A 14,887-nucleotide genomic window follows, 5' to 3' on the forward strand; every position below is an offset into this window, starting at 1 on the left:
TTGAGGACCTTAACCGAGAAAGTGTAAGAGTGGGGTTGAAGATTAATATGCAGAAGACAAAGATAATGTTCAATAGCCTGGCAAAAGAACAACAATTCAGGATCCGCAGTCAGCCTCTAGAGTCTGTAAAGAAGTAGGTTTATCTAGGTCAATTACTCACAGGGGACCCTGATAATGAGAAGGAAATTTACAGAAGAATAAAATGGGGTTGGAGTGCATAGGGGAGGCATTACCAAATCCTGACTGTGGGAGCTTACCACTGTTGTTGAAAAGAAAGGTGTACGATCATTGCATTCTACCGGAGATAACATATGGGACAGAGACTTGGAGGTTAACAAAGAAGCTCGAGAACAAGTTAATTAAGGACCGCACAAAGAGCGATGGAACGAAAATGTTAGGCGAAACTCTAAAAGATCGGAAGAGAGCGTTGTGGATCATAGAGCAAACGGGCATAGCGGATATTCTAGTTGACATTAGAAGAAAGAACTGGAGTTGGGCATGCCGTGAAATGCGTAGGGTAGATAACTGGAGGACCATTACAGTTACAGAATTGGTGCCAAGAGAAGGGAAGCGCATTCGAGGACGGCAGAAAATTAGGTGGGGTGATGAAGTTAAGGAAATTGGCAGGCGCAAGTTGGAATCAGCGAACGCAAGAGAGGGGAGTGGCCTTCGTCCTGCAGTAGACAAAAATGTAGGCTGATGATGTTGATAATTGATTGGCTATCGATTGGCTATCGCAAGGTATTGCCCACGTATTTGGGCTAGGCAATACCAAGTCATCCCTCAGAATTTTCCGGAATTTATTGATTATTGATCGCTAATCAATTAGGTATTGATTGGCTGTTGATTGGCTATCACAAGATGAAGCGAGGCGCAGCTGTGCGCTGTGACATCATCGCTAGCGCGGCGGCGGAGGAGCTAGGAGAAGCCAGGCGCAGCTGTGCGCAGTGACGTCATCGCTAGGCGAGTTTTTGCGAACGCTACGTGGGGAAACGAAAAGCTTAAATAGCTCCACTGTTAAAAATTTTGGCAGCTTGTTTCCCTTTGACGGTCTTAAACGCCATAGCCGAACATACTGCAAACTCGCCTCCTCCCGCGTACTCCCGCGCCAACAGCAGCGACGCTCGACGCGTCCGCAGCGAACGCGAAGAGCTCCCCCGAGAGACGCACCTGCCGCGTCGCCAGATGCCGTAGCTACCTCGGAACGACTTCAAGACCATTCTGCTCCCCAAACCAAATACAATTCCAATCCAACTGAAATCCTGCTCAAACCCAGCGCTTAATGTAGCTCTAATTCTGCGCAAATCCTGCGCTTGTGTAGTTGAAATCCAGCGCTAATTCAGCTCCACTAACGTGAAACCTGGGGAAGTGCGAAGCAGTGATGCGCTGGTGTTAAAGCCTCTGGAGGGGCTTTAGCTGGTGTAGGATGGTGTCGCCCTCTCTCGCGCTGCGCTGGTACCAATCTGGCGTTGTGGAACCAATTTTTAACGTGTGTCTGCTAATTATTGCGCATAATACTGGATTATTCTTGTCTTTTAAATTATTCTGAATCATGTCATGTCATCAATTCTGCACCTGTTTGACCCTGTTTTGAACACTTGTTGATGAGCGTGATCACAACAGATCACACGCGACGGACGCCGCCGACAGCCCGGGCCCCTAACGTGCTTCGCACTTAAAAGACGTTCCAGAAAATGTCAATAACATTGCACTACAGTCCGCTCGCACACCCTCTAGCTTTGGTGTACCTCTCCAGGCACGCACACTGAAGTACAGTGATGGGGTTGGTTAAATGAAAGCGATGAAAAACTTATAGCGTCCATGTGGCATCTGCACGGGGTGAAGACACTTTTGAGAATTCTCGGGCCCACGATAGCCTTCCCAATATGTTATTCTAACTTTTACACAGACTGAACTTTTTGCAGCGCACCTCGAAGAAAAAATCAAAGCCCCTTTCTAAAGAAAAATGGTTGAACGCGAAGCTTTGTCCCATGCATGGAGGAAGGAAACCCAGGAGAGCCACCACGGACGTATTGGAGAAGGTGTGGCGGAAGTCACGTGCTGTTATTCGCAAAGGAGCACTGGGACGGGTACCCCAAATGTGAACGTTGCCATAGCAACCGCGTTCCTGAAGCTTTCGCTGCTGCTCTCGGTCTCTGAAAAGTGAGATAAGATTTTTCCACTGGTGTCATTTTCGCAGTACCTTTGGTTCGCGAGAACAGCTGACTTAGGAGTGTGGTGTTTAAGCTTGAAAGTTGTGTTTGAGGTCTGTGAGTGTGAGTGTCCGCCACCAACAGATACACTCAAGCGATCACGGCGAGTGTCTTCGTCGTCGTCTTCAACGTGCCACGGAAAAACACGGGAGCGCGTCTGCTTCACTAAAACTGCTACAGAAGTTTCGTAGGCATTGTTTTGACGCGCGCCAACAGCACACACTTCCGGGGGCTCGTACCAATGCAAGTTCAAAGTTCGCGCCCATCTGCTCCGGCGAGCTGCAGAAACCCTGATTGGAGGCGCAAAGGGAGATGGCACACCAACATGGCTGCACTTCCGTCTTCAAAAACGTGACGTCAGCGCCGCTCTTCTTTTGTTTCTTTCCTCCATTCTCCCATGCAAACAATCAAATTCGAAATCCAAAGCCAATGACCACGCAACGAACCCAAGAAATACTCAGCGACCCAATGCGATGCATGTGTGATTTGATTGCTCATTTAGGATCGTATTTTTTGAACGTTGAAGTTGAAAGAAGACACATTTCGTTTAGATCATGTAGACGTCGATTACACGCAGACACTCAGACTTTTACGGACGACTCTACAATTGCACAGTATTGCCTTGTGATCGCTGTGGTAGACGGTCAGAGGCTCTGCCGTTGCCTGTACACGGGATCGGCCTTACGGGCACGATCGCGCTCGCGCTTACGTTCGCGTACGGCAGCCTCTTCTGCCATGCGCTGCACCAGGTGACGGTCGGGAATGCATTGCATTACGCGCGTCACGTAATGCAGATATATACAGTTTGTCTGGGTAGCCAGGCGTTGCAGTTCCCATTGTTCTTATCGGTACAACTGCGAATGTAAACTGTAATGTTCTACGATACGTAGGTCATGCGCCGTTGTTCTATTGTGTGCGCAGATAGTTCCATTGTGTAAGTTGGCTTTTCTGCACTGTGTTTTCAGCCCTCGCGGACGAATCAGTGAGACACACAAAGCTTCGATTTAAAGCTTTCTGGGTACTGTTAGGAAATAATTCGCAAACGTGTGCAGAAATACAGTCCCCAACTCCCTCCATGAATAGAATTAAAGTACAGTCGAGCTACCGTTTTCGAACTGGCATTCGCCGTATTCTTCCCTAAGTCCCATTTTCGCAAGGGCGTTGACCGAACACCCGCTCTGTCCTATCACACTCTCATTGTGTCCACTACGCCAACGTCGTCCTTGTCATCGCCGCTCCTTTAGCAACATGAGCAAAGGGCGCCATCCGGTCACACGGTGTCAGGAAACGTTTTAAACTGACTTAGTTGACTGATTGACTCATTGATCCATGTAGCCATCCAAAGTAAACCAGTCAACCAGCGTACCTGACCCTGCCGTAGTTATTCTCTCTGTCTGAATGGTGATCGCATGTGTGACCATGAATAAATGGGGTTGCGTTCGCCTCCTCAGCGCCTTACACACAAATAAATTGACGCATTTATTGAAATTATTAACTGGTCGGTGAATGCTTACTTTCCTAGATAATATGCTTTATTCTTTCATCCTAAGACGTCACACATTAGCCTCCCAATTCAGTTCAACAAGCCCGTACTCTGTACTTCTTTGCAATTCTTGCAAATTTATAAAATATCTGAAGTTGCGTCAAGCTCCTAAGTGCCTAGCGGTTCACGCCGGGAATGTTTAAACAGTTCCTGAACCACCCGTCGCGATTTGTGAAAATGCATTGCCCACGGATAGCGTACGCTGCTATGTTTGCAGTTGTGCGCGACGCGTGGAACTTGCAATCGGCGCACGAAGTCACCTTTCTCTCAAATGATCTCTTTTGAACAGATGTCTGTTCCTTAATCTCTTCTAGACGCTGTATTTCGTCATATAGCGGATCCCTTTAAGCGGCTGCTATTGGCCAAAAGCTGACGTCAATCAAGAAGATAGCCTGGTCAGACCACATGCACGCTCGCTGGCGCGCGCTCCCTCCTGGCCGCTCCTGGTTAGACGCCTTGGCAGACTATTCGATAGCGTTTCAAAAACGCGCAAGTTGGATGTGGCTACTCTCCGCCGGTTAAGCTGGCGAAGGACAAAGCCTGTCCCCACCACTTAGCATGGTCAGACGGGAGCATTTGAGCGCGACCACGCACTCAACCCCTGTCGTGCACAAAGCAAACGCTGCGCATACGCACTACAGTTGCAGGTAGCTGTGGTTTACTACGGAGCGTAGATAACGCCGGCCGCCGCGGGGTGCCGCCACGAGTCCACTGGCTAAGCGCGCCGCGGCTCGCGTGTGACGCTGAGCGACAAAATCGGAAATGGTGACCTCTACGTTAACATCCAAAATCAAATTTGAACAGCGCGCCACGGTGAAATTTACAAGGCGGAGCCTGGTGGGCATGCCCAACACCACCTAGTTGTTGGTATGCCCCGCTCGGCCGTAGCCTTAGCCGCGCAAGGCATTGAAAAGGTGGCGGAAGCGCCTCGAAAGCCGTGTTTGATTGCCAATAACTGCGCTTCTACTGAACGCATTGAAGTATTTTTGCAGCAAAGTATTTCCGAATTAGCCTAGGGGGATATTTTAAATTCAAATGCCTTTCTCCACTTCGATAAAAAGTGGTTACAGGCACGCGCATTGTTGCAATGTTCTCGCATTAGTCTCCCCGACGTCTCTTTCACTTTGTAACCTCGCCGAGCTAAGACTACACGTGCGGGTGATTTCTTTGATAAAGATGTGTGCTTTTCTGTACGATAACAGCTTGTGCCTATTTAAAGGGACACTAACACAAGACTGAGACTGATAAACTATTCTTCACTTAGACTGATAAAGTATTCTTCGAATACTCTGCTGTCGTTAATTACACTGTAATGGGTCAATTATTAGACGAGAAATTGAAGCTCAAAGTGAATATTTTTAATTTCGCACGGTAACCCCGACGTCAGCAGTTGATTATGACGTCAATATTTCTAAAGTAATTTCTCGTATTTGGGCCACGTTGGCTCAGTAAAACTTCGCCAAACGTGCCATATTCAGTCTTGGGCTCCTTTAGAACATAATGTAGTGAATCTTTACCACTAAAAAATAACTGGGACGCAGAAGACAGTGTCAAAATCAATGACGTCACAGTGAGCTGGTGCTTGAAGTTCAAGGTGGCGACGCCACTCGCCTTTGTGTTTTTCGTTTCATTCTGGCTTCTCGCGGTAAGAGTGGTGTTTTCGATTTTCTGGAAGGGTCGCCTACTGATACAGAGGAAATCATTTTTCCCTTTAGTGTCCCTTTAAGAAATGACGAACGAGGTGCGCTAACTATGACAGTGACAAAACTTTACATAAGCTCAAACATGGGTAAATAATGTCCAGGACATGTCACAATCACGCGTGCTTTCTATCACTGCAAAAGAAACGAAGACTTCCAAAAGCGAAAGGCTTACCATTTCGTTGCGCGAAAGCCACGCAACATAAAGTGAAGAGGAGCACTAGTTGACTTTTCATGTCGGCAAGAAACGCGGTTGTTTCGGTGTTTCAACGAAGTGGACAGCTAACTTAGTTACGCCGTCCTCCAGCGAATGAGAAGTGTGTGCCTTTCACAAGGCACAGCCAATTTCCTTTGTACTGCGGGCGTCTAACTGCAGCCTCTCCAACGTGTCATCAATAATTATAGACTAAGGCCCCAGACAATGCGCGCACGGCGACCGTGTGACTGAATGGACTGTTATCGCCATTTCACCATTATCTCGGCGAGCTAGTATTGTTCTCTGAAGAGCACCCACCACTCTTCCTTCAGGCCTTTTCCCTTATCTGCTAATGGCGATATCAATGCTTACTGGTACTGCATGTATAACGCAGTCAAGCTCTTCTGAAAAAAAAAATAGGCACTTCAATGAAACCTGTTGCAAGCATAACAGGATACGTTAATGACGAAAGCGACGCACCGGTAACCTCCTTAGCTCCATAAACGGGGAAGAGAGACGTATATTTTTGGAACTGGAGATGCTTGCCCAACAGTATAGGGCTCTCATACAATTTGAGGAAAAACATGAAACGTGGGGAGAAACACGAAGCCACAGATATAACAAGAGCACACACATGCAGCCAAACTTAGCAAGTCCACTCTCGTACATACATTACAAGAGATCGTTACGAACCAATTTGGTAGACAAAAAGCGTGCTTAAGCTTCACCCAACGCATGAAGGGCATTTCAGCACTGGCCAAGGACCTCATTTCTCGATACAAAGTCAAGTGGAATGCCAAAAGTATATTTCAAGACCATGCAATAAGAGGAGCAGAGACATCAGCCTCAAAGAACATGACATACATAGACAACCCGAAACGTTATACTTATTTGTATAGCTGCATGGGTGTGCAACATATGTGGACCATTCACAAGTGCTGTCCATGCAACCCGCTATAAGCAGGTGCTTTTTAACCGTTCTACGAAAGAGTAGTGCTCAGCGAGATAGTACTTTAGCTTTATATTTGGCGTGTTGTGGCGTGCTCTGTGTATTTTATGTGTATGTGTTTGTGTCATTTCACTAATTGATCGTTTACGTCTCCTGTAGCATGCTATGGGTGCCGCTAATTGCAAGAAAACTTTCCTTTTTGCTCACCAACTTCTTTCTTATGAGCTGCAATCTTATGATAAGTGTCTGCAAAATATGCTACGAATATACGAGGTTGACCGAATACGAAAAGGCAGAACGTTCTTCTCCTTCTTTGTGTGGTTTTACGTGCCAAAACCAGTTCTGATTATGAGGCACGCCTTATAGTGGAGGGCTCCGGATTAATTTTGACCTCCTGGGGTTCCTTAACGTACACTACAACGCAAGAAAACGGGCATTTTTGCATTTCGCTTCCATCGAAGTGCGGCCGCCTCGGCCGGAATTTCATCCCGCTATCTCGTGCTCAGCAGCGCAACGCCTTAGCTGACTGAGCCACCGCGGCGGGTAACGCGATATCCTCACTCTCACAGCGCAGTGCCCAGTCCAGGGTATCAGGTCAGGTCATGGTCTCATAAGATCATGCACACGTTACCTATACACGGATGTCATTGTGATAGTAACGAACAGACAACCACATGGAAAGGAGGACCTACCAGGTGTTTCACCAAATGCGTACAAAATTCCTCTAAACTAGCGACGGCGAGATAATGAAATGATTTCGGCTTACTTGTTTTACCGCAGAGTCATATATTTCAAAACACTCGGTGTAGTAATTCGACAAGTAACTATGTAAATTATAATAAGTAACATTAAAATCAAAAGAGCTATTCGAATGATTCCAGTGGAAAACTTGAAGCGCGCCCTTTGAGGAGCTCGTGACCTAGCTCCCGAGATGCAAAAAGTCCGCATGCTAATTTTTATGTAATCGATATTTTGGCCAGCGTATAGGACACGAACAACAGAATGAAGAGAGCAGCGGTAAGACTTAAGAGAAGCGCCGATGACAATAGGTACAGGTGCCTAACCTTCAGTCTTAGCTTTACAGATCGGAGCAGTGGGCTACTGAAATCAGGAAACGCTAAGCCCCAGGCACTTGCTGCATGATCTTCAGTTCGGAGAATCTCACCACCACCATATCAAATGTTACGTGCTGACGCAATCACCTGATTACCTGCACCGATGATATACATGGATTTCCTGCCAGTTTGTCGTGTAGACGTTAAAAGGCGAAAGCAGCTGCGGTTCAGCTTCACTCAGTAGCAGGGATTACGGCAATGTGTGCCGGTGCCTAATCATCCTTCTTGGCTTTACAAGCTTGTGACTGATTACCTCCGCTGTTATCCACCACCGAATGGGTAACCGGTGGACCATTAGACTTACGCAATGAATACCAAGAGAAGGGAAGCGCAGTCGAGGATGGCAGAAAACTAGGTGGGGTGATGAAGTTAGGAAACTTGCAGGCGCAAGTTGGGATCAGTGAGCGCAAGACAGGGTTAATTGGAGATTGCAGGGAGTGCCCTTCGTCCTGCAGTGGACATAAATGTAGGCTGATGATGATGATGACCTCCTTTGTAGTTGGCTTTGCCACACTGCTGATGTTAGTGACGAACTGTCCATTGTTTTGTATTCCCGTAATGATGCCTACAGTGGCGGAACTTGCTAATCGACTTGCGGAGCTTGAACGATAGCCCTAGATCAACACACGCAGTTTTCCGGCATGAGTTAGTCAACTGACCCACTTTGCTACGTTTATCTGGATCCGAAAACACGACGCTTGCAGTCACCCGACCAGCAATCATTTTAGCACAGTGTGCCGTGCTGTTTATTATGTAAGGTTTTGCTGAACTTGCAGTCACACTTGTCGAAAGGTGCCAAACGAAGCTAAATGATGACTGAGTGCGATAGCTTAGTTTCAGGCCTCAATAGGCTTAACACTCTTGTAGAAGAGCTCAGGAGTAAAAATGCCACTCTTGTCAATGCGAAGATGGGCTCACGATAGCAAAGCGATGTTCTAACAAAGCGTGCATCAGATGGAGGACAATACTTGCGTATGAGCAATGTTGAGCTGAAGGAGTTCCCGCGCACACAGGTCAAATATTGCAGCACTCCGGCGTGTTGGGAAGTTTAGTATACTAACTTGGATAACAATAACATAGCACAGCTTGCCTCTCGACAATGCCGTAAAGAAGTCTCACAGTCTAAAAAAAGGAGCCTGAACGTTCGTCTTTATCAGGGTACCCGAAGACCTTTCAGGTATCTGTAGTGGAGTGTTTCCTGAGGAGATGTCGTGCGGAAAGGGGCACCCAGAATACATAAATGAACACGCGTCAAAAAACGAAAGGCGGTGGTGGTACCTTACATAAATAGCACGGCACACTGTGATAAAATGATTGCTGGTCGGGTGACTGCAAGCGTGGTGTTTTCGGTGCCAGATAAACGTAGCAAAGTGTGTGAGTTGACTAACTCATGCCGGAAAACTGCGTGTGATTGTTCCAAGAAACGTCGAAACCGTTCGCTTGATTCTGAATAGGCAGTGGTGTATGAGCTGCAATTGTGCTGTGGCAGGAAATACATAGAATAGACGGGACGCGAAGCCCTAATGATTGCCTAATACAGCCCAATTGAAATGTAAAGAACGGCCGCGATGGTGATCTGTCTAATCCACGTCAGAAGTGCGGCTGCACTCCTTTGTTCAATGATTGCGTGATTCTTGCCAGGTCCAGAGATAGCGATGTGCGTGAAATTACAGCGGCACAAGCTATCAGGCGTAATTGTGAAAGCGTCTCAGCACTGCAGCTGTCGACCTGTTATAGATAAAGAGATGGCCTTTTTTGCAAGGAGAGGTATGACGTCTTTACAAGGGCTGGAGCTGCTGTGCATAGTCTATAAATGTTCAGATTTTCCCGTTCAAGTTTGTACGCCGTGGCGTTCACATCTCGCTTCTGTTCTTGTCTCCTTGCGCAATAATATTACCCCATTGTAACACCATTGTGAAATCGAGTGCTGCAAAAGCAAGCGGTGCTGTCACTGACGCAGACATTGTTAATCGGGTACCAATGAAGCCTCGCGAGCACAAGAGTATTATTGCTCGGTTTCCTTCGTGCGCGAAAAGAAAAAAAAATTTTGGGTAGCTTGCACTAGTGGCGCAAGGCTAAAGACGCAGCGGAACCGATCGGTTCCTAGCTGGTCCCGGTTATACGAAGTGATGCTAAGTTATACGAAGTGCACAAGCATTTCCTCGTGGTCCATGGCATCGGGGAACGCCTCGCGAAGCACTTGCAGTCCGAGCACACGTAGTGGAAGTGGAGTGAAAGCTATACACAGTGTACAGGCGGTGCGCAGCAGACAATGACGTCACGGCGCATGTCTGCGACAATGACGTCACGGCGCACGGATGACGTCACGGCGCATGTTGCAGTAGCGCGCAGCTGGTGGAAGCCCGGCCGAGCCGCCGCCAGAGGCGCCTGCTGTAGTCACGGACACCGCGAGCGTTCGGCGCTAATGCGGGAAACGGAGAAGCGCGGATGGCGTCGGCAGCACCTCTGCGCGTTGCCTAATTGGTGCTGCTACAATTTATTTCTCTCTCTCTCTCTCTCTCTCATTTTCTCTTTCTCTCTCCCGAGAATAGCATGCGACGCTCCGCGAGGTAATTGCTAAGCAACGCAGTGGCAGGCCGCACACATTACGGCCGGCTTTAAAGCTCCGCTCTTAAAAGAGTTTATAAGCAAAACGCATGAAGCGCGGCTGGACGTGAAGGGCATCGGAATGATTGGCCCACGTACTTATGCTCTCTTTGCAGACGATCCGCTGACCTCGGAAAACAAGAGCCTTTACGCCAATGCACTGCCGTTGAAGAAATAAATGAAGTGGCAGCATCTGGCGGACAGACAATTGTGCGAAGGCAACAACAGCAAATGTAACATAAAGGCGAGGCAAACTATAGTGAGAGACGGATCTTTTGTATCTGAACGGAAGCCGCTCTCACAGTGCTGCGATAGGAGAAATTGCTCCTTCCAACGTCCCTCGACAAGACACGGCTACCACATCTTCTTAATTGAATATTGATAATCCTAAATCTTTCTTTCAAGATCCCTGTTTGGCAGGAATCCATTTCAATGCTCGTAGTCTTAGAAAACACTATGAGGAGAGAGAGTTTCTTTTTTTTTTCCCTGTATTATGATTTTTTTGCATGTCCGAAAGACGCCCATCAGCCGCTGATGAAACTTTTGCAGCGAAAGCTGTACATGGCTAGGCGAAACGAAAAGCCGTTCGCCACATTTTTCTATAAACGTCTCCTTTGGCTGCGCCGTCAGTTACGTCGTTCTCTACGTCGTACCTGCTCTGCCTGCAACGCCGCCTCCTCGGCTCGCCGTTGTCGCATGCGCAAGATATCTCGAGTTAGCTCGCCGTCACGGTTAGCAGCAACCACCCGCCATTGGCGGTTGCGTTCCACTTCGCTATTTCAACCTGGCCGAAGCCAAAGTGCCGCTCGAGAAACTCCCGCCGAAAGCGGACGTTGGCCCCGGCGAACGCGTTTCCGCCATTGCCACGTTGACGCTGCTCTGCAACGCTACCTCCTTGGCTCGCCGTTGTCGCTTGCGTTTCATATCTCGAGTTAGCTCGGCGTCGTGGTTAGCAGCATCCGCCCGCTATGGGCGCTTGCGTTCCACAAGAAACACAAACATGTCTCCAATAATTGATAAACACTTCAATACAGCGTCGTGATTAGCCCACTGCTTAGCACCGGGGCCGCAAGTTTGAGCTTCGCAGGTTAACCATCTGTACAAAGTGCTTGGGCGGCATTTTTTTTATGTTTCCCATCGCACGTTTCGGAACGCTGTCGTATGTCAGCTCAGAATCGTGGAGGCGTAGCCATTTATATTTCGCCAGGCAACAAAAAAAAAAAAAAAAAAAAAAAACACCGCATATCCACGAAGTGAATGATCATGAGTCGGTGAAGCACCGGCCGGGGGATCATTCGGGTAAAACGCCGGAAGCGTTCTCAGGAAGCCGGAAGAAGCTGGCTTCCGGTAGACGGAGCGTGGATTACATATACTACACACACACACACACACACACACACACACACACATATATATATATATATATATATATATATATATATATATATATATACTGTAGCGAAGAATACGAACGCTCTCCATCCCTTTCTAGTGGGTCGATCCCTCCTGCGCTTTCCTCGAGAAACGTCGCTCGTGCTGAGAGCTCGGACCTTCAGACAACGGACGGCCCAAACGGTTGTTGTCTCATCAACGCCTTTACAAGGGGTGGAGAGTGCTTCTGCCTACAGCGTAAATCCTGCAGCTTCGATCCCATACCCTACGCTCTACCATGCCCGAAGACGCATCCCAGCAAGTGCCACCTACCCCATCCCAGAAAACGTTTCCTCAGTCTGTCGTGTGTTCTGGTGTGCCTCGCCACGGGGACCCTGCCATCTTCAGCGGCACGGACGCAACCAATGTGGAGGACTGGTCATAGCCTCCTCTATAACACAAAATACATTTCTTATTAATGCCTGGCCATAGCCCCCTCTATAACTTTTGTGTCTGCGCGGTTGGTCCCTCACCGCCGTCCCCTGAACGCCTCGGCGTTCCCCTAGGGGCGCTCGCGTCCCATAATAGCTCACTCGGCGTTCGCTGCAACAGCAGGTGCACACCGCTACGCTGCGGTTTTCCCGCCGCGTGCAAAATTAGTTTACCGTGCTTGTTCTAAAACTCTGCTTGCCAGTTGATGTTCTTTCTAGTGTGGTGTGTGTCCCCGAAGTGCTTTGCTAACTGCAGCACTCACTGAGACAGCCGTGCCTGTGTGCGCTTTCTTCCAACTTTTGGTCTACTCGGGTAAGTTCTCTGTTAAATGTGTTACATCATAAAGAAAATTCGCTTGTTTCAAGGCAACATGCCTAAAAGTGGTATTTTTGTTGTGTGCAGCACTACCGATAAAGAGAAAAGGCGGCTGTCCCAGCTCAGAAGTTTGGTTGCGCCCCGAATGCTGCACAATGCCGTACTGCTGCGTACCGCACTGCAAATCATGGAGCGGCCGGAAAGAAACCGGAGTATCATTCCACGAAATTCCCAGTGACCAAGAACTTCGCGAAAAGTGGTTTAAGGTAATCTCGAGAGACAACTGGACCCCAAATAGCACATCTTGTTATTCCACTGTTTGTAGCCGACACTTAATTCGTCCCGTCCGACTTTAAAGAAGGGTGCACGACGCGAAGACTGAAGAAAGGCGTTGTGCCCAGCGTCTTCCAAGAGTATCCATCATATTTGCAGCCTCGAAAGCAAACCGAAAGAAGCGATGCCATGACCCTCGAGGAGCACCTCGACAGGGGGAAGACGTTGCTCCCAACACCAGATGTTGCTGCACTTGCAATGGTTGGTGGATATATCGCACGAAAAATCCACGAAACCATTTCCTGTGATGAATGCTTCACTCTAGTAACGAAACCAAACACTTCTACGCCATCGGATGCCTTAATTAGGCACCAGGACAGAGGTGGACTCCTCTATCCGTCTGCTGAGCTTGTAATGGTTCTGCATTCGCTAAAGAAGTACCTGGAAGTTTTCCTCGCAAAAGCGAGAAAGATGAAGCAGCCACTAAAGGCTGCCGTTGACAACGCCGCGAAAGTACTTCAGAAACGTGAACAACTCAAGTGGTCAGCCCCAGGCCATCATGAAAAACTCTTGGACGTTGTGTTTATGAAGTTTCTCCGTCCACTTTTTGTGAACTTCGCGACGAGCGTGACTGACAAACGCGACTTTGCGAAAGATTTCCACGCCAAACCGTTGTCTCGAAAAGTGCTCAAGCTATGAGCGCGAAATCAAATATAAAAGTTCGCATTGCATTCCGCATACAGTGTTTGTGTTAAAAATTTTATGTGTGCACCCTATTTAGCGTATACGCATAGTCTAATGCCATGAAGACGTTTCTAGACGATCACCAATGCAAGCGTGCACATAGGCCACGTCGTCTGCTGCTATTGTGGGATCGGGGCGGCTTCTAGCGGCAAGCACCGGAACTATGAGGGACGGACGGCGCCTGTGTATTCCGCGCCAACGCGCGGGCACGAAAAGTATAGAGGAGGCTATGGACTGGTTGACAACGCATGAGAGAGTAAGCGCTCACAACAAATGGGACGACACCGCAAAGCTCAGCAGTGTGATCTACTATCTCGCGGGTGTGGCCAGTCTCTGGTACAGCAACCAAGAGTCCGATTTTCCGACGTGGTCCTTGTTCAAGACTTCTTTGGTGGCGGTGTTTGGTCGCCCTGCGGTGCGCAAGCTGCGAGCAGAATCGCCCTTGAGCGAACGTGCACAGCAGCCAGGTGAATCATTTACCAGCTACATCGAAGATGTTCTGGACTTGTGCAAAAGAGTCAACGTGACGATGTCGGAGTCCGACAAAATACGAAATGTTATGAAAGGGATCGAAAACGATGCCTTCCAGATGCTACTTGCGAAAAATCCTCAGTCCGTGCCAGACATCGTTACTCTCTGCCAAAGCTACGAGGAGCTACGAAGGCAGCGCTCGTTGACACGTCGCCCTTCATCGCGTAACGAACACATTGCTGCTTTGACCACCATCTCCGACTTGTCCGCACTGCTTACAGAGACGAAAGCGTTCGTTCGGGAGGAAGTTGCACGCCAACTCTCCTTGCTAACCTTCGCTCAACAACTCCATGTCCAACAGCGCGCAACGAATGTTATGCCCACGCTCCGTCGCGTGAACGAGCAGGAAATCGCCGAGCTCTTTTCAGACCAGCATCAACATCTTCCTGCGGCCGCTCCACTAAGCTACGCGATGTCGTTGCGACGCCCCAACAGGTCCCGACGGCCGCACCACTCAGCTACGCTGAAGTCGTCGCGAGGACTCAATCACGCCTTTACAGTACATATATATATATATATATACATATATATGTACATATACATATATATATATGTCTATATATATACATACACTGTACGTGCGTACAGTATATACAGCGCTTATATAGCCCTTGTGCACCGCAGTGCCCCTAGCTACGGAAAAGAGAGCGCGCGTCTTGAACGAGAGAGAAATAGAGCACAGCTGCGCCTCTAGCGGGAACGGCGAGTACTAGCATGGCTACGACGGCGCGACGAGGGACAAGGTTCGACCTATAAGGAGCTTCGCCCCTAAAACATGCTCAAGACCGATCTTACTATTCCTGTGCATAACTGCGAATCCATATGGGTAGAACTGCTA

At 48.4% G+C, this 14,887-nt stretch overlaps 1 protein-coding gene across 1 annotated transcript in view; it reads right to left on the minus strand.

The window, feature by feature from the left end:
• The window catches only part of LOC119444545 (transmembrane protease serine 9), a 69,592-nt gene extending 63,735 nt beyond the window's left edge, over positions 1 to 5,857 (minus strand). The window contains exon 1 of the mRNA XM_049664636.1: positions 5,632 to 5,857. Within this exon, the coding sequence (XP_049520593.1) occupies positions 5,632 to 5,692 (61 nt within the window). The 5' untranslated portion in view covers positions 5,693 to 5,857. The remainder of the gene's footprint in view (positions 1 to 5,631) is intronic.
• Positions 5,858 to 14,887: the final 9,030 nt, after the last annotated feature.

The sequence above is a fragment of the Dermacentor silvarum genome, chromosome 3, assembly GCF_013339745.2.
Source record: "Dermacentor silvarum isolate Dsil-2018 chromosome 3, BIME_Dsil_1.4, whole genome shotgun sequence".
NCBI lineage: Eukaryota > Metazoa > Arthropoda > Arachnida > Ixodida > Ixodidae > Dermacentor > Dermacentor silvarum.